Raw genomic sequence first — 27,036 nt, forward strand, 5'->3', positions numbered from 1 at the left:
GCCTTTGCAGGGCTCGGCAAATCTTTTGCTATATTCAAACGAAACACAAGCTGAATAAAAAGTTTTCAAGTATCCTTCAGTTGGCACATTTATCTTTGAGGAGGAATAGAGAAGACACATTTTAGTACTCTTGTTGTTTACCTTTCAGCACATCCCTTCAGGGGTCGCCACAGCAAATCAGCTTTCACTGATTCGCACAGGTGATTTTGGCAGTAATTTTTTAGTTTGGATGCCCCTCCTGACAGGGAAACCCAGACTTGGCCCTTGTGGCTACATAGTTAGGCAGTAGCGTGAAGGGGCTTTCCCAAAGAGCCACACATGTTACTACTCTAGATGAAGAACAAAATCATGACAATACTATCTTTACATCTGCAAAAAACCTAGTTTATCAAAGTTTATTAAAGACCCACTCCGATGAACATTGTGTTATTTGAGTTTTTAACACATTCTTGTGGCATTTTTTTCAGATTATGAAGGATATGTATTTAGAAAATTAAGCTTAAAATTGCATGTACAAGTATAATTTTATTCAAACCGTTGTAAATTGGGAACAGATGACATATTTGTGACATAGATAATATGCCAGGGGGGCCAAAAGCTCCCTGCACCGCTCTATTCTGATGCATCCTCTTGTAGATGATTAGATCCACTGGTATCTCGCTCAAAACTGTACGGCGGGATAGTTTCAATATTGGTAGCCGTTTTTGTTGCACTGGTAATGTCAGGTTGGGGGTGTGAGGGGTTATAAACCAGCTGTAGAGCGTGTAAACAGATAGCTCTCAGTTATTGGTGGCGGTAAAGACGTGGCGATATGCACTCTACTATGAAACTATGTCTTAGAAAACGATACTTTTTTTTTTCTTTGGCTAAAACAACATAATAATTAAAAGACCACTGGGAATACTTTTAACTTAGATAAATCGATGATCTGAGTAGGACTTTTTATAATTTTGGATATGGTTGCTTAACATTAAAAGGCAAGTATTTCATTTAAAAAAACAAAACAAACCCCAGGTCTGTCTTTTAGCAAAAGCTCAATTTCGTCTACATGGCATTTTGCACAAAACCAAAAAATATAATGAATCCATTGTGCTCTATGTAAAGTGATGCATATTCAATAAATCACAGCTTGATGCTAAGATGGGTCAACTTTTAATTTTTCCATTTATCAAAAGCCCCGGGAAGGGCAAACTGCTGAGTTTATAGTTACTGGCTGAGCAAAATCAAAAAAATTTGAACAATCAGTAGCTTTAGAGTGCATGCTCACACAGACATCAATGTTGCCCACCAGCTTTAGTGCAATGCAGCAACACAAAGACACTAAAAAGCTTTGACCCGCAGCGGTTATGGAGAGGCAGACCAAATGAACTCTTTATAAGTGCATTAATTCAAAAACTAATGTGCACTCTTTTTAATGTGATTCTGAGAATAACCATAAAAATATGCAGAAAAAGAATCTGCTGCTATGGCAACATGTGATACGCAACAGCATGGACAAGACAGAAAACCATTTGTATGGCTCCACAACATAAACATTCATGTTAGGCCAAATAAACTAAAAATACATTTTTTGGAGCACCAAAAACTACAAGACTATCTCTTAGATTGCAAATGAGAAATATGAAAACCCATTAAACAAACTAATCTCCAAACTGAGGAAAAATATAAAAGAAGCATTGTTATTTTTGTTAACAATAGCATGGAAATCAGCATAAACAGTCTAAAACTCCTTAAGCCTCATGCAAGCAGCTGAGCCTAACTGCCAGAGAGGATTTAGGAACAACAAGTTCAAACCCGAAAATAAACTGAAACAAGCTTTATTCAAACTTCTGCTTTAAACAATGTGCAACTTCTGAATGCTGAAATAGTTGGGTGCATTTTGTGACTTTCCTTTACACTTGATAGAGGAGACAAAAACATAATTTTAACAATTATCTAAAAGTTTGACATGACATGTTCACAGCTTCATAGATATCATTTGGGATAGTTCACTTTGTTGTGTGTTCTAAGCCAAGAAGCACATTGTGACCCGAATGTGTGTCTGACAAAAAGCAAGCGAAAAGTGGTCCATCATTTAGTATTCACTGCAGCTTGTTGCTTTGGAAACTGGAGCATCAGGTAAATGGTTTGCAAATGTCATTAAGAATTAAAAAAAGAAAAAAAATCTAGGAGCATGCCATCTTCTAAGACCCAAGACATAAGTATGCATTAAATCCCACCTTAGTTTGAGATTCCACAAAGAAAACAAATACAAGAGGATTAACTAAGCTTAATGTGAAAGGAGGACATGATGGCAAATTCATTTCCATTAAAGAAGAAAATAAAATCAAGTAGTTTGAGGCAATATGGTCAGATAAAAAGCATAAAGAATGGAAAACTGCTTAACAAAAAAAAAAAAGCTAATGTGCATTGGTTCATTAAGTTTCAAGTATTATAAGTGGTTTAAAGGAAGTGGTATGCCTTATATATTTCAGGGAAATCCGAAAGTCAATATATCTAGTTTCACAGATATTTGCATCGAATTTAAAGTTTATTTCATCTCAAATACATTGTAAGCTGACAGGGCTGTTAATCTTTCAGAGTAGCATTCATAACCCTGCTATATTCCATTTCGCTTTTTAAAAGGTGCTGAGTTGCTTGCATGAAAATGTTAAATGCACAACTACACACTTCAAGTTTGAGGTGCAAAGTTGGTTAAAATGGGCACATCTGACTGCACCTCACAGGAACTGTATGTATGATTGGTTAAAAAAATTCTGCAAGGCACTTCTAATTGACAGAAAATATAATTCATAGAAAGCAGGTGATCAGCTGATGACAAGAATGCAAAAACATATAACGAAGTTTAATAAAAATAGGACAAGCATTCATCCATCCATCTTCAGAACCAACATAATCCCTTTTTTGGGTCATGGGGCTGCTGTTGGGCCTGTTGCAGGGCCACATAATCCCACACATACTCACACCTAAGGACAATGTTACCAATTAAAGACCCGCTCAAATGCAAATCATGTTTTTTACATGAATTCTTGTGGGATTTCTCTGACGATGGATGAAGTAGATAGAGAAAATCCAGCTTAACATTGCATTTTTGGGCATCTCTTTTTTCAAATCATTGTGAATAAGGAGCAGACAAAAAATGCAATTGGAAAAAGAGGTGAATTTCTAATGAACTGCCACTCTGCAGAAACCTTATCTTAGAAAACAACGCAGTTTTCGGTTTTCTCTAAGAATTGCATATTTGTTATCGCCTCACATTTTTTTCAGAAAGTTCAAGGAAAAATTCTTTAATACATCGTGTGTAGTCCTATGAATAAAAATTACAAAGCACTGCAAGAGTGACACAAATGGAAAGCAGGTGTCCTGCATCTGTACTGGTTTCCCAATCAACCAAAAATGTCATCTGGGTTTCGGGACACCAGCTGTCTGAGCGCCTACAGCGTCCCCTGTTTATGAATCAGAGCCACAACAGAGGCAAAAGAATGACTGTACGTCTCTGGCAACAGAGGCCCAATAATTGCCTGGACAGATGCAGCCCTCACTCCCACCTGAACACACTACATCAGCCCTGAAGGTATCTGTCAGACATTCCCGCCAACTGATTAGTGTGTCAGGGTAGCAAGTGTGCCACAGAGAGAAAGAAGAGGGAGACGGAAATGATGTACGTCGATTTGTCAAGCTCACTGTCGCTCTTCTTCCATCTGCCTCAGTGTTGCCTTAGCTCTTTAACTCGCACACATCCTCTTCTTCTCACTGAGTGCACTTGTTAACTGCTGCTTTTCCCTTTTTTAGGCTTGCTGATTTGTCTCTTTGTCTCAGCCCACCTCTTATTGTTGCAACACCCTCTTTGTGTAAAAGAACAAAGGAGAGAAAGAAATGAAGAGGGGAAGAGACCTCAACACTTCTGACTGATCCTGCAGAATAACCGCCAATTAAAGTAAACAGTTTTCCTTTGTTTAATGTTAGAACCACACAGTAGCAAAGCATAATAATAATTCATGCTGACTGTGTATAAAAAATGTATGAAAAAAAGATTAACTGGCAGTCTTGTTTCACAATGATATGTTTTTAAATCATTGCGAAAGCCACAGATGGTTATATTACATTGAAAACACATCAGAGCTTTCAGCCTGTTGCTTCACTTATAAATCTGTAAATGTCACAGAGTGCCAGTTCAACAGGTCCACATATTAATGCTGATGTGCTAAAACACTAGATTAGGTTTTTTTGTTTTACTTACACTAACCATTTGGCGGTTTGGGCAAATCCTTGAGTCTTGCTTGAATGACTGTTAGCAATCACTTCTGAAATAGCTCTGAAGTTCCAGAATAACCTAAATTTGTAGAAGCTACAGAGTCACAGAGAAGCACCCTTGTGTTTCTGAAACTCTGTACACGTCTGATAAGTTCACAACACTAATTTGTTTTAGTTCTGAACTTCTCTGTGTGTTAAAAAGTACCAAGATCGCAGAGCCAAGAGAAGCACAGGCCTTAAAAAGAACTTATTCAAGTGTGTCACATTGGACATCTATTCTTTTGGTTGAGTGATAGTCAGGAAGCAGCGCTACGTGCTGCCACTCTAAATATAGCCATGACATCTATTTATGTAAGTCGTTGTAGCTAAAAATCGACTCAAATGGGATTGAGCAAAAAAAAACAACTATTCGTTGGAAAGACAAAGTAAAATAAAATGGCAAACGAATGTACACAATTGAGAAATAACAATCCACATGCAGACCCTGCACCTTATATCCTATAAAATTGACTGTGCTCAGAGCCGCAGCATTTCAGCAACATGCCCACTGAGATTCGCAAAACAAAACAAAACGATTCCAAATGTGATGAGTGCGGACATTAAAAACCTGAAGCCTTTTTTTAAGAGCACGTAGCTAGTAAGTTGAAAAAAAGAAATAAGGAAACATTCTTTTCTTGGTCTGTAACAATTTCTGACAATGATTTTGGGGAATTTACAATATTTTCCAAGTCAAAATTGTTCCAAGAGATTTTTTTCAATGTTGCATTGATTCCTTTTTTTATAGATAAAACATACATTCACTGAAAGTCTCCCTAAATAAATCTGTTTCCAAAAGGCATTTTAATATTGATAATTGCTATCAATAACCCTCACAAATATATTTCTGCTTTAATACAACCAAGATAGATAAAATAAGCTTGCCTCTGTACGTGTGTCGTTTTTTCAAGAGATAAACAACAGTCTTGCTGTTTGTAATACTTTGGAGGTAAATCATTATAAATCTGTGTGGTGACTGATAAATGCATATTTAACAGTAAGAAAATTTTGAAAGTATCGGCTTAGAGTCATGAATTTGTATTATTGGATTTACAAAATTTATGATGATGTGTCAGTGCAGCCACATGGCCACAGACGTTTTAAGAAACAGTTCAAATTAAACGGCGACTAGACGATCTTTGGACAATGGTCAATGGCCGCCAGGGCAGATTTGGAGGTTGCGCAGAAGCAGTCCAGAGACAGGCGGATGGCAGTGTGGAAGCAGCGCAATAATTGACTGATAAGATGGTCTTCAAGGCCCCGAAAATCATCTGATGATTGGCCAATTTCAGACTGCCACCCTCCAGCCACCCCCCTGCCCTTATGTTGCCGTCCCAGTGAGACTGTCCAATTATTAGAAGTTGTACGGTAGCTGCACGGCCAATGGACGAGGACTGTTGACGTGGGCTGGGGGGTGCCCGGCAATGATCGGATGTCAATCTGGCGATTCCGGCCATTGTGGATCCTACATATACTGTAAAAACTGGGGGATAGCATTGATGCTGCACAAAACTCAGCATGGCGTTGATAGCACCACAGCGACTCTGAGACCTGTGCATTGACATACTATACTTATTGTGCTCATTATAGTCATAGAAAAAGTGCAACGGGCACAAGAAGAGTGAAGATGAAGACAAAGTTGTTGGGTGAGGCCGTGGTTTGCAATTTAAACAGTTTATGCAACCCTGAGCTACAAGGAGGCTAGCAGCTGGTGGCACTTGATACGGACGGCCGCCGTCCGGAGACATTTACACATCCACAAATCAGAGCCGCTGCTGGCTGGCAACAAGGCTGCCACCACCTTGTAGCCACCCGATTTAGTAGTGGCATCATCCCAGCCTGACTGACTGTTGCCTGAAGGCTGCTGTCTACATTCATGACCACGCCAAAGATTTTTTTTAAATCTGGTAGTGGCATGAAATCTAGAAGATTCGGTTAATGCCTCCCCATCGCAGGGTGGCAGTTGTATTTGTGACTATAGCTTAAGACAGATTTTATATATTTTATGTATAAATGACATACAACAGTAAACCAAAATAGAATATTTAACACTTGCACGGCGATGCGGGGTGTGATGAAAAAAATATATCTTTTTAACAATGAAAATTGGCTGTTAACTGGAAAATAGAAGATATTTGATCCTTGGATTTAAGAAAAAAATCTACTAATTGTTCTGTTGCAATGGTAAAAAAAGAAAATGTTACCATCTTATTTTGAAATTGTATGGGGGAAAGGCAGAGAAGGAAACCGATGATTTGTTTGATAAAAAGGAAAATAAAGCATAACTTTAGAATCTTTGATGATGTAATTTTAAATTTTCCAGTTGAATATGTCACCATAAACATCAATGTTTTTACTGAAGGTTTTGCTTTCAATCATCAGGGAAATGCAATATTTAATAGATTCACTTAGTCAAATCCTTGAAAAAAATATTTGTTAATTTATGTTATGATGACAAAAATAAATAAAATTTTCAGGTTTTCGTCCTATCATCCAACTTCTGCTGCTCATCCGTGACCGGGTCGCGGGGGCAGCAGTCTAAGCAAAGACGCCCAAATTTCCCTCTCCACCTGCCACTTCCTCCAGCTCCCCCCTTCCTCCAGCTCGCATTCCCAGACCAGGCCAGACGTAGTATCTCCAACGTGTCCTGGGTCTTCCCCGGGTCCTCCACCCGGTGGGACATGCCTGGAACACCTCTCCAGGGAGGCGTCCAGGAGGCATCCGGACTGGATGCCCGAACAACCTCAACTGGCTTCTCTCGATGTGGAGGAGAAGGAGTTCTACTCCGAGCTCTCCGCTGGTGACCAAACTTCTCACCCAATCTCTCAGGTTTTATATTTTGTAAACAAAGAATAAAAACGCAATTCTTTAGTATTAATGAAAAGTTTTGCCTTTATAATTGCTGGGTCCCACGAAGGTTTCAATTGTCTTCGATTTGTAACAGTTTTGTTTAAAAAATAAAGGCGTTGCTTTCTAATTAAATGAAGGACACACCATGCTTCATCTTATAGTCTTCATAACTACACAACATTTAAAGGGCTGAATGGTGGAATAAAACATGTTATTATCTTTCCACTCCACAATTTCCCTGTTCACGTAATTTCAGCAGCAAATTGGGCACTTCAACCTTACATGCTTAAGAGCTGAGGGACTGAACACAAAGTAAGTGCTGCGTTGAAACAGAGCTGGTTTCATGGAGAAATGAGAATGGAGTAGAAAGACACAGTCACTAGGTTCACCACTGGAATGTGTAGTTTTTTTTTTAAGGAAAAGATAGTCATTGTTGCTTTTCCTGTCCTCCCATCAGAATTTTAGTCTTCATTAATTCCATTATTGAGTTAATATTTAAAGGACTCTTTAATCTTGATCAAAGTTTCTATTTATGAAAAGGATGGGAAGTGGGTGGACTATCGGAACGCACAGCTTTTTATTTAATCTCATTAAAGAAAGAAAAGAAACCTGAATAAACAACACATCAACAAACCTTCAGAAGGTTTGAAATGAAATGAAAATGACTCCAGATGTCACCAGTTATGGAAATAAGCATTTTTCTGGAGCACAGAGCCGGAGGAGAGGATGAGAAAGCACATGATCTGAAAAATAAATTAATAAATAAACTAAGGAAATTAGCATTTTTCTCAAACTGTTAAATATTATGCAGACAAGAATATAAAAAAGTGGGACAGAAACACAGACAGGAGCATTGCTATTTAAAGATTTGGGTCTAATTAGGGAAAAGGAAACCAAAACAATATCCAAATTTGAATCGTCTGGTTTTGTCTCAAGGAAGATCTAGTTGTGCTTTACCTCCTTCTGTCTGAATAGCAGGATAAGCTCTAGCAAAATCTCATTTCTGGCTTTAATCTCAACAAATTATAAATCCTGTATTTTTTAGTAGCAGTCATAATACCTAATGATTTGATGAGTCTTCACAGAATGGAAAACTATGACGCAGATTGAGTATAATGAATTATTTTGGGCTCTATTTGTGATTGCCAAGGACATAAGACATAGATCAGAAATATTGCACTGCATTAGCGGAAACATTTTGTACTACACACTGCACTTCCCCATTCATCATCATCTTTTCAAATATGAGACATTCTTCTCTCCAGAGATTTATCGCTCCTTTCTTAGATGATTCATGTGATATCTGCTGCAGATGATATTCAATGTGATTCAGAGAAAATGCATTTTTGGGTGAAACTCTTTGATTTTATACGGTGTAATTTAGTTAGAGGCATTTCTTAACATCTGTTTGAGGCACATATTTCTTTGCAAATGACAAAAAAATATTACAAGAAACGTGGTACTGCCACGGTGATGCTTTTTTGTCAAGATTAGGAAGCTAATAAAAATATACTTTTTTTAATTCTTGTGTCATAAAACCACTTTTAAATGTGGATTCTTTTTGTTTTTGTCCTCATAACAACATTGGTGTCTAACAGCATTTTTAAGATCATAACTTTGTAGAATAACTTTATGACTGACAAGACTTTGTTTTCTCACTGAATCTAAGAGGTTTTCGGATTTATACTTTTTTGTTTAAACGTATTGGGCTTTCTTCCATACTACGGCCGAAAAATGGACAAATCTGTGCTGGCATGCAGGTGGTCCGCACAAAATATCAAGATTTTAGACAACCTGATGAACCTGTAAAAAATATACTTTACATGTTTTTCTACGGGTATGATGTGGGCCATAGGACGTCTCAAACACATAAACAACACATAAGTGTGGTTAAGTAAGGGAGACGCAGGGATGTCTTACAGATTCTATTTAAAAGGAAAGGTGTGTGCTCCTTGCATACCCATTGTGCAGCCCTTGTGCGCAACACGGCTGTCAGAAACAAGAAAGTTAGAGAATCAGAGCGTAGTTTGTCTGGACATCCTACCATCACCCATTGACTGTATATGAGAACTGGACTGAGTGACCCCCCACCCCGCGTTTCAAATATGAAGCATCCGCCAGCTAAGAGACGCCAAAATTCCATAAATTTCTATTGATGAATAAATAGCTATTACTTAGCTATTATTTTTTGCCAGAATACCCATTCTTTGCTCTGATACCTTTTCTTAACATGTTCTCTTCATTTTTTTCTCATGATTTTTTTCTCTATTGTAAGTTATTAAAGTTGCAAACTGACCAATCATGTACCTCAATAAAAGCACGAGGAGCCAGGTGACCCCCTCCTCGAACATTTGAAACGTCTGATTGACAGATTATCCCGAGCTCGCTTTTCAGTGGAAGGGTTTTGGACTTCCCACAAATTCACTCCAACTTGTAGAAAATAGTTGGCATAGAAACGTTTATTCAGACTGACTCAGACCAATCACTGCTTACTCACCTCGTCTGGCTCCAAATGGCAGCGTCCGTACTGTGTAAGAAAACATTTTAATTGACCCCCTTTCTTTGAAGCCGGAAGTAAGCCCTTTTCCATGGGTGACGTCACACTCACTCATCCCAGTTCTCAATGCGGGCACCTTAAACAACACTTCTTTGGCACCTGTGCATGCAGCATTTGTGCGCGGTCAGTTAGGAGCCATGTATGCACACTTCACTGATGACTGCAGTGCTGCATAAAGAATGACGTACAACATTATGAAGTGCATGTAATTTACATTATCCTTACAAATACTTCACGATACACTTACCAAACGCACGACAATCATACTTTCAATTTTCATGACGTCCCTTAACCCTTGTGCTATCCTAGGCACTTTAGCATTGGGAGTTGGGTCATCTAGACCTACTAGACAGTACTCTGAACCTTTTTTCTTCAATCATTTGTGATCTTCACTGGTTTCCATGGATTACATGAAATCTTTCCACCTTTATCCACCTTTGTCATGGTAGGGAGAACACGTCAATGTAAAGGTGGGGTCATCTAAGATAGCACAAGGGTTAAGGTGGCCGCATGATACACAAAGGATTGTTGCACCCGTATGGGGTCAACCCATCGTAGAGGCGCTAGTGACTGAGGCTTTAATGTACAAAGGAAAAGCTTTTGAAGCGTGAATGAATGAAGGCATTAGCAAAGTAGCATAGTTTTAGTCATGAAATATCATGGTTTACAGTGCATTTTGGTTTAAAGTTTACATTTCTATACAGTGCAAATTGTGTGTGTAGACCAGGTCTTAAGATGTCAATCGAGAAATTCTGTGTTGGAAGTATTTTTGTAAAAATAAATGTATGTTTTTGTGTTTTTCCAACTTTTTGTTATCTACTTTTAGCAATTTGTTGACAGATTTTTTCACATTAATTTGAGTCCAGATTAAAAAATGTCCCTTTTAGGTAATTTGTTTAAGTTCTGTTACCATTTATTTCGAACCTTCATCATATCTCTGAGCACTGGGATGTTGAGGAAGCCAGTCATGCCAAAAAAAAAAAAAAAAAAAAAAAACGAGTTTGACTTCGTTTTTAGCCAAAAAACTGCAAGGTTAAAAAAAAAGTTTCATTTTTCAATCATCTTACTTAGATGGAGGAAGACACTACACTTTTGGAATGCAGTATTTTTTTGTTTCTCCGATATGCAGTTACAAGAACTTGTAAGCGACTCATTGCCTCTTGAAAGATGTTGCATATCTTTCACAAATCTGTGGTGCAGAGCGCAGTTTTAGATGCAGCCATCTGGTGGAGCAGCAGTATCAGAGCCAAAAGATTCAAGCTGAACAAGACGATCAAGATTTGGAAAACAGAAGAATGTTGCATTCGATTTTTAGAATAATAGAGAATATTGCATACAATTCATACAGATGAAACAACAGCATTATTTGTTATTAGTAGATTCACTGCTCACTGGCCATCTCAGAAGATAATTCATACCTGCTGCAATTGCAATCGATTATGACTCTTTAGTAGCCGTTTAACATTTATCGACTGACAAAGACTTCTACAACAGTTATGATTCCCTCCAAGGGCTAGATGAAAAAATTAAAAACTTCAGATTTTTATGAGATACAAGAGCCAGAAATGGCAAAGTTACAGATGATCAAGACAGAGAACTGGTTGTTTTTGCCTTAGCCTTAGTCACATGCACCTGCACGACGGGTATGGGTGATGCAGGTTTCTGGGTTGTCCGGGCGAGTAGAGGGTGGTAGACAGGTGCGGCCACATCTTAAAGGGACCCCGTAGGATGCCCACATTTTCTACACCCTGATTCATTTTTCTCATTTGTAACAACCAGGCTGCAAGCACGGAGGATGCAATGAACGCGCAAGGAGCGTCCACTTATCACTTGAAAAGCACAAACGGGCCCTTGCGTAGAGCATAGGTTTTAGGGGGGGTTGAAAAATGAATTAAGTGTTTCCTGAAACATATAATCCACAGTATGCTCCTTAAAAAAAAATGAACATTTTCACTCTCGGTGCTCACTAAGTGGTCTACGATCTCACCATTTCATGCATCCTTGTTTGCCCCTTTTTCACCCACAGACAGCCCGTATCCACCCGTAAAGGCAGTGGTGACTGAGGTATTGCTTGCTTAAAAGATGTAAAATATCTCCATTCTGGTTTACTTTACCAAAGACCTTAACTTGCACTAAAACTGAAGAAAACTGAGATAGTGAGCATCAGTAAACCTGTTCACTGAGAGTTTGTGGAATCTGTTTTTATTTATGTACTGCACTAACTTGTTCATGCTGCAACCAATTGTTTCAACAAAGCAGGTACAAAGCATTTAGTGAAAAGATTCTTTCATTGTATAGATTGCAAAACCATGTTATGAAGTGGTTTGTATTCTTTTTCCTCAAATGATATTCATAGAAAACCTTTCATGTCACTTTTTGCCTGGGAATAGATGGAAGTGCTGCTCCCCAAGCTATGATTATTTGCAAGAGGGAATAGTCACTGCTTGAGGCAAAATAGCTCAGGGATTCTGTCACCTGGGGGAATCCTTGGGTGACAGGGTTTTTTTTGTGAACAGGCACATTGGTCGCAAGTGTCAGCTGTGTTTGCGTTTTTATTTTTGTTCTGCTTTGTTTTTTCCAAATGGTGCATTGGATGGCTTGTAAAAAAAAAGAATAATAAGACCAGAAGGCTTTGATTTATAAAAGGCAAAAAAATGTTAACGGAACTTCGGAAAAGCATTTCTCAAAACCACTTCAAGCAGAAAACAGGAATAGGGTTACTTGAGATTAGATAAATTAAGTTACCTACCAATTGTTACCTGCTACAGTAGAAGACAGGTAGGTAGAATCATGCTGTCACCGAGCTGCTGAAGCAAAGAGCATCGTCACCTCCTAATGGCTATGCAATGCCTGTTTTTCCTTATGTGCTCCTTGATGAACTAGTAATATATCTGTGATGTACTTTGCCTTTACCTTTGAAAGCTGCTGTTGGCTTCATCGGGGTCTCTAAAAATTGAATTAAAAGGAGGTGGACATGGAAAATGAATGGATGGATTTGTATTGGCCATTTCATATTCACAATTTGTACTGCTGATTAACTGTTTTATGCCATTCTCAGGTCTTTTGATGGAATGTTTGACTTCAGGCAGCTCAAAAAATAGAATACATCTGAAGGTTGTTCAGGGAATTGGAATTTATTTTGCACATCTACATTTTATTTTATCTTGACATGGAAGCAAATTATTTGCAAGACGAAGGAGAGTGCTATTTTAAAGTCTCCTCCGGGTTTGCACACAGAGGTGAGTTCAAAAATAGAATTCTTATATTTAACTCTTTAACTCTAAAAAATGGGCTGTCATACAAACTACATATAAATCTATAATTATCCTGGTAAAGCTGATTTAACTTGTTTATTTTGAGTTGTCAAAAGAAAAAAAAAGAGAGGACTGGTCTCACATAGAGACTTAGGGATGAAATCATAGACTTGTACACACTGGATCAATAATCTCTGACATCACTCATGGGGTTTTAAACAAGGACTATGACGCCTGAAGTGATGCAGCCACTTTTAGTTGGAGTGTTCTTCACCCAATTATCCATCCATCCATTTTCTTAACCTGCTATATCCCTTTCAGGGTAACAAGGTTGCCGGAGCCTGTCCTGTTAAGCAAAGGCGGAGTACACCTGGACTTTAGAGCAGATGTGTCAGTCTCCAGGCCTCGAAGGCCAGCCTACTGCTGGTTTAGAGAGCCTGCCTTATCTGCAGCTGATTACAGGGATCAGGTGTGTTCAGCCAATAAGCAGCTTCAATGGCAGGTTGGTTGGAAAACTTGTTTGACACCGGCCCTCAAGGCCTGAATTCTGACACCCCTGTTTTAGAGTAACCAACTAACCTATAAAGCATGTTTTTGGACTATGGGAAGCCGGATTGCCTGGAGAAAATTCACACATGCATGAGGAGAACGTGTTAACTCAGAAAAGAAAGGCCCCAGCTGGGATTTGAATCAGGACCTTTGCGCTGTGAAGTGAGAGCGCAAACCACTGCGCCGCCATGCAGCCCCCCACACAATTGACATTTCAGAAATGAGCGAATTGTAGACATCTAAAGGGTTATATTTGGTTCATTCAAATGCCAATCACAAAAACTGATCTCAAATTTCAGTTCTAATTAAGCCAAAATAGCAGAGATAACCCCCCTAATTGCCATGCGTATAAAACAAAGCAATAAAAAATGAAACGAAACGTTGAAACCATACAATACATTCATTTGTTTTGGTGTACGTTTTAGTTTTTACATAGTAATTAGTGGGAAATTGCTCCCTTCTAATGCCAGCTTTCAGTGCACTTTTAAATAAACTGCAACATTTGGTTCTTCCAAGTTGGCTCCATAATCAAAAACAGATTGTTGAAGCTTAAGTTTAATAAAATCTGGTTACTGTATGAATTGCTTATGACAAACTGTTAACTGAGATGTTTTGCAATTGAGGAAAACTGAAAACTGAAAATAATCAAGAAGAGGAGTCTTAACTCTAGGGATGGGTATCGTTAAGGTTTTAACGATACTACTACTCTTATCGATACTGCTTATCGATCCGGTACTCTTATCGGTACTCTTATCGGTACTTTTTGAGGACGAAAAATAATAAATAAATAACAAATTAAGAACATAAAGTGTTTTATTTCCTCACAATGCAACAACATTGTTTTTTTTAACAAAACATTTTACTTTATACATGAGAATGTTCCAGACAGGATATTCATTTAATTATTTAATCTAATTATTTTTATTCTTTATGAGTGTGATGTTTCATTTGATCTTTTGTCCATTTTCCACAACCTTGAATAGACTTTTCTGTCTGTCAAACACCCAGAGTTAAGTTAAGTTAAGTTAAATGATGGAAACAAATTCACTTTGATGCAGACTCATTTCTATTTTGCCAACTCCATTTATTTTTCTTTAAATCCAGTAAACCCAATAAATGATATTAATTTTACGGATGACAACTATCATTAGTTATTAATTATTTTTAAGTATTAGGAAGCAGCTGATAGTTTGTCGCGGGTCTGGAATCATAAGCGGTGAGTCTAAGCCCCGCCTCTCTACCTGTTTGTTGTATGCTCCGCGTGCAACGCCCCCCCCACACCACCACCCCTCCCGCTGCCCCAGCCTGTTCTGCACAAACAGCGCAACATACGGTCATCGTAGTAGCAAGGTGACAGCATGGTAGGCAAACTTAATTTTTACGCAGAAACGTTAGTTCCTAGTCTAGGGTGCTCACGTGTCCCCTACAACTGACTGTGTGTGCGCTGCCTTGTCTTGTGTGTGCGCGCGCGGCGCGTGCTGTCTGAACAACAGCCCCGCCCCCCGTGCACACAAATAGACAGACAGAGCTCTCCGCTTCAACGAGAATACCGAAATTAATATCATCATTAATTAACGGAAAATTGACTGACTTGGTGAGTTAAATATGGCGGATAACGCTTATATTTTGTAGGACACACACACACAAAAAAAAAATAAAAAGTAACTTCTCCAGTACCGATAGCAGAACCGTTCAGGTCAGATCTTAACGATACTGCGGTCTTGAAAAATGCGGCCCCGGGGCTGTTTCAATACCGGGGCACGGTACCCATCCCTACTTAACTCTTTTAGAATATTGTTGTTTTACCAAAATGGCAACAGTATTTCTTTTTTTTTTTAAATAAACATTCTAGCAATGAAAAGATTCATAATAACTGCACCGAACCAGCCACACAGGACATTTTATTTTAAAATGGGACCTTTTTTACACTGAACTTTTTTTTTTCCACTAAACTTAACCCAACCTGTTCATGTTTTCTTTTCTTTTTGACTTTTGACTTTTTGACAGCTTATTGCAGTTTGATACAAATAAATAAAAAGGAATAAAATGTGCCACACAATCTTTTTGAAGTGATTCGGCCGCTAAAGCTGCAGTACCAATTCTGCCTCTATTATCTGCCTTCATTGCCACTCCAGTCTGTATATCCTTCATTGTATTAACATATGACCTCCTCCCAGTTCCACTGAAGCCGAGACGTATAAATGGGGCAAAATCATTTGATTCTGCTTTCATAGAGTTTTACAGTCAACTCTGCTTTCAGCTATGATGAAGGTGTTTGCTGGTGAATAGGAGCTGAGAGGCAGACTCTTGCTATGATGTCTGTTTAAAAGGCTTTTAAAAGCTGTGTTCGTTCAGTACTCAATCATCCCAGATAATCTAATGAAACACGACTTTCCTTCTTATCTGTCAATGGAGGCTTCCTTCAGCAGTCTGGTTTAATGAGGAAAAATCGGAATCCTTTATTACTTTTTCCCCATGCCAAATAAAAATATCTCTTTAAAAGCAGGATTTAAATCAGAAAGATTGACAAAAACAATGATCAGCCTATCTACTTCAAAGCCAAATCTATTTGCCAAATTCTAGGATTGTTAATATTTGGTGGGATCTGCCTGGTATTTATAAGCATTCCTCTGTGGACAGCTAGCACCTTTTCTAATTGTAAAAATGTAAACTGCAAATGTCTGTGCAGTACCAAAACGAAACAGAAGATGGAACAAATTATTCTGCAAAACAAAAATCCTTAAAGGGCAGCAGAAGTGGCAAAAAAGCTGAGTCCCACAGAGCTTGAATGTCAGGCTGTTGTAGGAATCCAGGAAAACACTCACTTAACAGTTGTTTGCTTGTTCAGAGACAAAAGCAGAGTCTGATGGTCATGTTTCTACCCCTCTGTGTCCACCTTTAAAGTGAAAGGTGACCAGAAAATGGTTTTGCCTGCTGTTAAAAATGCATCATCTGCCTCCTTATGGATTGCACGCAAATGCTCGATCAATCTGGAACATTTTAAACAATATTTGAAGTGTACGATAATTGAGCTAAATAATAAGGTGGACCAACTAAAGAAAAGACAACGTTTTTTAGTTGTTGCATCTCACCAAGATACATTGGTTTCTTCTGTTTAGCTGCACACAAAGCATGTTCAGAAAAGAGCTGACACGCAAAACTTTTTTGTCACACCACACCTTTGACCTGCCTAACACCTCGCTGAGAATAACAGACGTTTTTTTTGTCCTGTGCACATTAAAGATGACCTTTCATTCCTTACATCTTCCCATCTCTGCCTCCCCGTCTTCAAACGTAGCCTTCAAGGCGCCGAGCTTCAGAGAAGCGTCCTTACCTTGTTCTGAAGTTAGCTGGATGTGGATGCCCGTCATACAAAGATAAAAAGTCATATTCCTCCTCCACAGCAAAAGATTGAAAAACTATATGAATCCTATTCCCTTCCTCTGCAACAATCACCCAGGTACAGTTCGCTCCATTTGGATATCCATATGGAAACCCGGGGCTTTCTATCGTCCCATTCCTTCCTTTCAATGTGCCTCCACAGGTATGGATGAAACCTGAAGGTAGAAAGAGAAGGAGCATTAAGGCATTATTGTCAGAATGAACTTTAGTAGATCGCACCACAAGGAATTGCTGAGTTACCATGGCTCAAAAAAACAACAGATCACACTAAAAACAACAGATACTCTTATAATAAGAAAGTAAAATTATCTGCAACACATCTTTAAAAAAAATTGTCCATCATTAAACAAAATACAGAAAGCTTTAATCTTTATCCATAAAGACAGAAAATATTAGGCTTATGTTGTTCATTAAATGGTAAATGTGTATGCTTTTATAGCGCTTCACTACCATCCTAGAACGCCCAAAGTGCTTTACAGTCAGTCCCATTCACACATTCACAGTGCACACACACACATAAACGGCAGCTGTGCTGCCTAACACTGGTGCCAACCTATAACCACCAGGAGCAATGCAGGGTTCAGTGTCTTTCCTAAAGACACTTTGACACATGGGCAGGCAGGGCGGGAACTGAATCTGCCATCTTCCGATCAGAGGTCAACCGCTTTATCTCTGCGCCACGGTCACCCCTTGAAACAGAAAATATTCTTTAGCTGTTTTTTTTTATCCTGCGAAATCAATTATCAGTAAATTTGTATTTACAGGATAAAACAATTCTCTTTTTTAAACTATATCTTACATGTAGCTGTAAAAAGCTGAATGGAGAACCTGTTCACCAGCTCACATCCAGTCAAGTTTTATATTCTTGTTTCTGCTACACTTTTCTCTTCAATATAAAAAATATATGAAAGAAAATCTAAAGCTTTTATGATTAAGAAGAGAAAAAAACTTTTGATTATTTTTCATATTAAGACTGACACTCAGAAGACATTTGAAAAACAATTAACTATAAAAATTAATTTAGTGCAACAAAGTCTTAACAGCCTTTGCTGGAGATCATTTTTGGTTCTTTATATTTTAAACTGTCAGATAATCTCTTCTCTTTAAACAATCATCAATGTCAAATTTCAATAATATGTCAGTTGTGTTGATGTGAGTGTTTGTGTACAGATGCTCAGTAACCCTAAACCTTATAATTAAATAACCTGCCAAGTTTAGTTCTGTTTTCACAAAATCAGACTTGCCTCCACACTTCCACATCGTGTTTCCCGCCACACTCGCATAAACACCACAATGACATCCTGCCGCACACACTTTGTCATACTGCCAAAAAAAAAAATGGTGCCCTTTAATTTTTTTGAGGTTATCTTGCATGTTGTCTAATGAAATGCAAACTTAATTAAGATGCATGGTTGGCACCCCAAAACACACACACACACACAATTTACTCATAGTGTAATTAGTTTTTCACACTCAGTAGGCAGAGGATGCTTTGCATTGAATTGGCCAAACACACATTATAAAATGAAAACAAGAAAAAAGGAAACAAAATTGAGAAATTGGTTGGTTATGGAAATCAAATGACCTCTAAGTCATCCTAGAGTTGCAATTTTTCCTGATAATGTTTATTTCTTTCTTTGAAATTAATGTAAACAAAAAATAATTTGATGTTTTAAGGAAACTGATTGACATTTAATTTCCATCCTTACAAGCTGATTTGTTTATTATTTTATACAAATTTTGACAGAAGTTTAGCAGTTTTTTCAGACAGTCCTTCATAACTAGAACAATATCCAGGTAAATCCTGATTCTTACCAAATCACGTCTTCTTGTATCTCACCACAAAGTGGTTTGGACACACATTTGCAAAAATGTTTGCCATTGTTTTTTGTTCATGTTCTCACACAATCATTTCCGCTTCCACAGAGCAAATAACTGGGTAATAGTGGAAAATTTCTTCCACTGAGCTGCCGCCAACAGAGTTAATGTGATCCAACCTGTGACACATTGTTTGCATTCAATTGTGGCTTTTAAAGTTTGTAATGACTAGAGCAGGTCTTATCAATCGTGCATCAAAATCACAAATAAGGCAAAAAAATGTTTATTTTAACAGAAATTAGAAAATTTTATTTTATTTTTTATGTCTTTTATTAGAGTAAACCAAAATATATATACTTATATTTTACTTATAAATATATACTTATAAAAAATAAAATTGATAAAAAAGATTAGTCTATTGTAATTCTACCTCAAATTTATCCCCCAAAAAACGCAAAACTAACCCCAGCTTTTAATGTGCACTGTGTGTTTTGTCAAAATTGAGTTTTACATCCTGTTGCCTTAGAACAATGTTGACATGCCAAAAAAGAAGAATAATAAGACCATTTTATAACATTCTTCTCCAATTTTCCACAGCTGACGACCCGGTATTATTTAAAGAAAAAGCTTTCTGTGTTTGGTTGATTTTCAATGTATTTTAATTGCATAAAACTTTTTTTTTTTTATCTTCTTGGAAGGCCGTAAATGTGAAGTTTGTGAAAAGGTTGCTTCAGATGCAATCTTATTGTGGAAAAAGCTGTGAAAGCAAAAGAACACATTTCATTAAGCTGTGTGTTGATTTTCCGTTTTGCAGCATTTGTTGATGAAACAATATGTGAACTTTATGCATTGCAGTTTTATTTGAGCGCTTTCATCAAAAACGCACAGGCTAATTAATGTCAATCTTAAATTTGCCAAATTTAACATTAGAGCAGGATTTGCCACTAAAACCTAAACATTTTCTACTAAAACTATTAAAAACAACCAACTGAAAAATAAATGAAAGCAGAGGTATGCATTTTTAATTGCTGCCACATGACTGTCGATGCAAATCAAGGGAACCTGGAGTGACTTCCAACCACACAGATTTGTAACTGCAAGTGGGGTTTCCGTTCAAGCTTACACCAACCTGAAGTGCTCTTTTTCAAGAATCAGCTGACAAAAATCTATAAATCTTTACTTAGACTCAGAGGCACTTAGGCTCACAAAAGTCTTAAAAAAGTACCAGTAAGTGTTTGAGGTATTAAAGAGGCTGATCATTACAAGAAGTACATCAGTGCAGCTGCTGTTTGTTCAGAACCTGTAAATCAAACAATTGTTTCAGTAGTAGCACGTCTGTTTAGCATTGGAAGGGCAACTGTTTGTTTTAAAGTCCAATGGATGACAAAGCAGAGGTTTTCTGCAGAGAAAGAGCTTCCTCTCTTTAAAAAAAGGTGTTTTTTAAGTATGATTATGCTGTTTTAAGCCAAAATAATAAAAACCTGTGTTGTTTTCTAGGACATGGTTTCTGCAGAGCGCCAGTAGTTTATTAAAAATGTTCCTCTGAGTTTTGGGGGGACCATAGGTGTGGTGTGAGCATGTCCCACTTCCCGTCATCAAACTGTTACCGCTGTCTTGCAGCCTGTCAAAACCCCAATATTGGAGCTATGCAGCCATACAGTTTTGAGCTAAATACCAGCTCAGGCAAGGAAAATAAAGACATACACCGATCTGTTTGTCTACAAGTACATGCATCAGAATGGAGCGGAGCAGGAAGCTTGTGGCTTGCCATAGAAGCTTCTACATCACATCTATAAGCCTTTTTCAATGGAATTTTTTTAATTGGTTTCTGATTCACAACGATTTGAATAAAGAAATAATCAGAAATGCAATTTTAAACTTGATTTTATCTATATATAACTTTCATCATGAAAAAATGCCATAAGAACAGGTTAAAAACACAATTTACATTGGAGTGGGTCTGTAAAATATCTCCTCAACAGACTTCTATTTTATTTTTATCATTCATCATTCCGTTCTCAAAGCTGCAAAATGTCTTATGTCTGCTGCTCTGCTCTTTTCAACCTCTGTCTGCCTCATTCAACTTATTCTTACCGGCTGCCAAGTCAGCCAACTGCTTGCAGAATTCTTCTTTATCTCTCCTCACTCTTCCCTACAATGCCCTTTTCCTGTTCCGCAAAACCTGCACCTCTTTTCTTCTGAGCTAGGCTTTGCAAACTTGAAACCTTTATTTAATAGCTGCGATTCACATTGACTTGTGATATGTTAGGGACAGCCATCTCCATAGCAAATTTTATGTAGAACACTCTAGACCTGTGCTGTGTTACATATTTTGGAAAATTAGGAAACGTGCAATTCCTTTTCATAGGAGGTTATGCATGAACGCATTTTATCTGCGCGCCTCTTTGGATTCAGCTCCGACCCTGATCATCACTTCGGTTATGAAACACAATATTAGTCCCTCATTGCAACACTGTCCGTAAATCGCGACGAGAAACCCAATTAACAGCACGCTGTGGTTACACAGTAGGGAGAATGTGTCTCAGAAATATAAATCTGTCTCAAATCATGCAAGCTAGGCAGAGACAAAACGAGCTCAGCAGGCAGTCAGGTTGCTTGACAGGCATTTCGAGAGTGGTCCCAGCTGCTCGCAAATACTTACATTTACCCCTGACCTTTTAGTAGTACTAACAAATACTACCTTTTAGCACACTCTGTATGCTAATGAGAGATTGTTTTTACTTGCTGAGCAAAACAAAGACAAGAAAATGGCAGGCAGATCTCAGTGTGGTGAGCTTTCCGTGGGGGTTTGCTGATTTGAATTGTGTGAATGTTTTTGTTGGATTAGAGCTTTCTGTAGATGTTTTGAATTTACTTTGCCTCCTGGGTGTAACTGAACAACTGAATGTGATCCGTCTGCCAGAAGTGAACACAAAAGTTTGAGGAGAAATAAAACAGTTAATGAAGCAGAGGGGTGTGCAAAAAAATGAATTAATAAAAAAAATGCTTCTTGCATAATTGAGGGTATGATTTTAATATTGAGGTTTTAACTGGATTACGAATTTTAGAAGGTTCCCTTTAAGCATGGCAAAAACAAAGCATTTTAAATTACCGCTGCATGCACTTATGTGAGCTTGCGATAGCAGAAGCCTATAAGTGTAAACAGCAAACTGTGTCAGTTTGCATTGAGCCATAAAGGAGTGTACTACCATTCCAGTTAGTATCAGGCAGCAAACAGACCATTGAGTAATGGCGGACTGCTGAAATGTACCAGGACCCGGTCTTTTAAAATGACTTGTTTTGAAAATATACTGCTTTCCGGTTCCGGGTTACACGGCAGGACGCGTGGCGTGCCTCTCTGCGAATACAACTATCTTCAAATTACTTAAAAGGTTGATTTTCAAAAAAGAGAGCTGACCATGCCCCCGAAGAAACCCCAAGAATATGAAGACCTCAAAAAGACTCTTGACATTATTCAAGAAACGCTGAAAAGTTTTATGGAACAAGTGTCGGCTAAGCTAACGCCCCTTTGGGATATGATGGAAGAGTTCCGAAGATTTCGGGCTCAAAACGAGCAGCGAGAAAATCAGGTCGAGATTCTGGAGAAAAGACTGGACGATGTGGAACAGCAAGTAAGGATGAATAATGTCATTCTCACTGGAGTACCAATCAAGCCTCGAGCTAGCACTGCTAATGCTAGCGCTAGCGTAGCTAGCAGTGCTACTAATACGGAGTTCGGTGCAGCGTCTTTGGAGCAGCAAATACATTCATTTCTCACATCTAAAGGGATTTCCCTGGATCTCAATACCATCGAGACCTGCCACCTGCTCCCCAGGAGAAAGGAGACGGATAAACCAGCGATCCTCATCAGGTTTGTGAATCACAAACACAAGCTAGCTTTGATGACCCAAAGAAAACACCTGAAAGGTTCGGCTGCTTATCTGAACGACCATCTGACCAGAGGGAATGCTGAAATCTCAAAACATGCACGGCTTCTCAGGAAGCGTAAGCAGATTGAGAACACTTGGGTTAAAGGCTGCAGGATTTACGTCAAACCGCTCGGTCCAGAGGACCGGTCCAAGGTTCTGGTGGTGAACACCATGAAAGACTTTGAGAAGTGCTTGACCACGGTCGTCTGAAACAACATGGAGTAATAAACCAATGAGCCAAATAATTTCAAGAAATATGACACGTGGATTCCTCACTTTCTCTGTATGTCTGACGTAACCTGAATAACAGCAGAGTTCTGTCCTGCAGACAACTTGACCTCAACTTTCACCGCAGCTGATATCAGCTGAAGAAGGATATGGACCTGAATCTAATGTCTGCAGACATAACATGGAAGAGAACTATAAACTCTGTTTTGAACCCAGGAGATCAGCTGTTATCAGTAAAAGAAGAAATACCAACCTTGGACAATCGACAGTTATGGACCCTTTTTACTCTTCCCCTATAGCATTACTTTATTATAAAAAAAAAAAAAATACAAAAAATATTAAAAAAAAGTAAAACAAATGATTATTCACTTATTGAAAATTGTTAAATTGATTGACTTTTAATGATATTACTTCACTTTCTCCAAAAATTGATAAATTGATTCAAAAATCTTTCCTAATGTAGCATAATTTTGCACATGTTTTTAACTTTTGATACTTGATGAAATTTTGCTATGAAAATTCCTGAAACAGTGTTGTCTGCTTTACTGATATAGTATTATGTTTTATTCATATGAATGGCTTTTATAAGTAACATAATCTGCATATAGTTCAGATGACTGATCTGCATTTGCCATGTTGATTTCTAAAATAGTTATTTTTGACGTAATACTTAAGTAATTCATCTTTGTCATGTGCTTTTTCGATATTTTATGATTTTTATTCTGTCTGATAAAAACTGGGAACCGGATATTGATAAATCATGTAATAAAATGGTTATAGTATAATCGGGGTGGGATTATATAAGTTCGCTTCCTCCCACTCCCTTTCAAGCAATATTTATTAATATGTCTAATTATCCTAAGTTTGATTAGTTACTGTATGAATGTATAACTGATGTTTATATTGCTGCTGTGTATTATTTCTACTGAATTGCTTGAAATAAACCATTTCAAATCAAAAAAAAAAAATGTTTAGATCTAGTTCAAAAGCTCATCTTCTTGAAATCTAAAAAGGGCATTCGCACTTTTGAATAGTTGAAAGAATAGTTTGAAAATAATTTTTTTTATCTGCTTCAACTGTCTATTGGCTAGTGTGTCCTTCAGACCAATAAAACATGTGTTGTTCTATTTTAATCCTCTAGCAAACAGCTTGAAAAGTTTGTGCCCTCATCATTTAATTTATCCCCCTGATGCCTAGTGATGCAACTATGCATCAAACCATTTCAGCTCCAAAATTACCTTAATTTAGCATCTACATGGAAGCAAATACATAAGTCATCTGTGTGTCATTAAATATGCCATTAAATTCAGACATCAAGGGGTTAATAAGATAAATGCATAAAAATGCATGTGCCTCACCTCTTATGGCAGATAGTGTCATCCTTGCATCAACATTGTAAGGCAGGGGGTGTCCAATTCCAGGCCTCAAGGGCCGGTGTCCTATATGTTTTCCAATCAACCTGCCTTTGAAGCTCCTAATTGGCTAAACACACCTGATCCAGGTAATCAACAGCAGATGAGGCAGGGTTTCTGGAAAACCAGCAGGTTGCCGGCCCTTGAGGCCGGGATAAGTTATGCTTTATCTTCAACACTGGAATTAATTGGTGGTTGAAGAAGTCCTACAGGTCTTTTCAAGGAGTAGGTTTGAAAAGAAAAGGTCAAACTTAAATGAATGGAATTGAACAAATTTAATTTGATTATAACATGACTAAACAAGAGTATAACTAAACTGTCAGGTGGGAAAAACACAGAGGTAGAACATAAAGAAAGTCTAAGTAAGACAACCTGAAGCCTTGTTATAAAACTGTCAGTGGATTTCAGTAGATCAAGGTGAATATGAGGATTGCGCCGTTGATTTCAGTTCTGTTGTCTGTGTTCTTGTAACTTTCTGTTTTGAGGGTGTGTGTTTCCCCCTGTCAGTCCCACCAGGTTCAGGTAGTCAATTATCCTCAGCTGTCTTGATCTAGGTTAATAACCCTCAGTATATTCAAGCATCTGGTTTTCTGCTTTGTCCCCCTTTTATTTCTGCCTTTGTTCATTACTTTTCCATGTTCAGGGTTAATTTATTACAGTTTAAGTTTGTGCCATCGAGCCTAACCTACTGCACTTTGGGGTCCTCACCATTAGTTCCTGACAATTTCTACAAATGTGCAGATCCAAGAAAATTGTCAGTTTTAAAAAAGTTTTGTAAAAGCAGTGCATGTTTTTTTTTTTTTTTTTTTTTTTTTTTTTTTTTTAACTTGTCCTGTCCAACAGCTAGGCAAACAGATGAGAGCTGAGGGCCTCTTGTGTTGGACATATTTTATTTTAACAAGAGGGGTTATTCATCTTCAGACAAACCAAAGGTATGTCTGAATAAACCCCTTTTGTAATTGAGGCCAAACTTTATTAATTTCAATCATGTTTGAAAATTTTTGGTGTTGGACCGGACGGAAAAGGAAAGAGGGGAAGAAGAGAGAGGGACGTTAGAGAGAGGGGGGGGGTAGGAGGTTTATAATAGGAGGGGAAGGGGGGTAAGACCATGAAGCAGCATAGAGCAGACAGGTTTACTGGTTGTTTATCGTTACGGTACGGTTCAAATGTAGTACAAAAAGGGCGGGGCCTGTTCACACACACTCAAATATTATCAACACACCTGCTAGCCGCAAAAATGTCCACATGTCAACATGCACACAAAACAGATAGTGTTCACGAACGCATACCTATGCCTTTAAACCAACTAGTGTGAAATCTTTCATTCATTCAATCATGCAAACTATTAGTGCAAAGGTGAGCTAACACCTGTGCTCAGGTGAGTGTTTATGTTCTTCTAAAATGGATGGTGGAATGTGAAAAGAAGGAGGAGGAGCGCCCAGCCACCCCCACACCCATACCCCCGCCGCAGCAGCAGCGGCAGCCGGAATTCCCCCAACGCCACACGGGAACAGGCAGGGAACAACCGCCCCCCGGGCGACCAAGACCGCCACCCAGGCCAGGGCCAGCAGGAACGCCGCGAGGCCCCCAGAGCCAGAGAGCAGGGAGGCGCAGAGGGAAAGAGAGCGCCGCCCCAGCCCAGCCAGGAAAGCAGCCCCCCGCCGCGCCGGAAGAGCCCAACGCAGGGCCCCACCGGAGAGGGACGCCCACAGCCCCAGACGAGCACCCCACCACCACCCAGGAGTTCCGGGCATCCCCCCGCCCCGACCCCAGGTACGAGCCAGGACCCCCCAAGGGAGACCCGCTCCGCACTCCAGGCAGCCACCCACCCGGCCCACGGTTGGTCCAGGTAGGAGCAAGGCAGGGGCCCGCCGCCCCCGCCCAGGAGGGGGGAACCCCGGGGAAAAAAGGGCGGCCCACAAGTGATGTTATAAATATGGCCCGACCAGGCTCGGCCATGTTGGAAGTTTGGCGGGGCCCAGCGCCCAGGGGCAAGGACCAGGACCCACCCCCCAGGGACACGAACACCCCCGGCTCAGGTGTAATATGAACCCCCCCACCGTGCGGAGAGAGCACCGCCGGGCCCAGGGAGCCGGCACCCAAGGGACACGGCCGCCATCGCCAAGGGGCCCGCACCCCCCACTAGGGAAGGGGTAGGGGACAGATGGACCCAGGTCCCACCTTCCTTGTAAAATGTGTGTGCGTGTATGGGTGTTTGAGAGGGTGTTTGTGTGCATGTGTGTGTGTTTATGTTTGAATGTATATATTGAAGGGGGAGGGGTGTGTGTACTAAGGGGGGTGCAGTTAAAATTGGCGAGTAGGGCACTAAGGGGACATCTCCTGATTACTCACAGTGATGTCCCCTCACCCTCCACACCAAGGGGCCCTAAATGTCTAAGGTGCGGTTAAAATTGGCGGGTAGGGTGCCAGGCGGACATCTGCTGCTTGCTTGCAGTGATGTCCAAGCACCCCCCCTACCAAGGACCCTACATGTCTAAGGTGCAAATAAAACCGAAAGAGGGGGGGCCCACTCCATACGGCAACCATAGGAGGGGGGCCACTCCCAAGTAGCCCCCCCCCCAAGGCGCATCGCAGGCTAGACCCCCCACCCCCTCACCCTAATATGAGGTTATATAAGGAAGGGGGTAAGTTGGGGACAGCTGGTAGACTGTCCCCAGGTGGTCAAACAGCCGTCCCCCAGCCCACCCCCAGCAAAGGGGCCAGGGCCACCCAGCCCAGGGGCCCAC

The 27,036-nt window shown here is 39.3% G+C and overlaps 1 protein-coding gene across 1 annotated transcript in view; it reads right to left on the reverse strand.

Moving 5' to 3' along the window:
* LOC101167820 (CUB and sushi domain-containing protein 3) overlaps positions 1-27,036 on the reverse strand; it is a gene marked incomplete in the record, with an annotated part of 253,195 nt that overhangs the window by 211,718 nt on the left and 14,441 nt on the right. The window contains 1 exon segment of the mRNA XM_023964007.1: positions 16,835-17,057. Coding sequence (XP_023819775.1) covers positions 16,835-17,057 — 223 coding nt within the window.

The sequence above is a fragment of the Oryzias latipes genome, chromosome 16 (assembly GCF_002234675.1).
Source record: "Oryzias latipes chromosome 16, ASM223467v1".
NCBI classification, from domain to species: Eukaryota; Metazoa; Chordata; class Actinopteri; order Beloniformes; family Adrianichthyidae; genus Oryzias; species Oryzias latipes.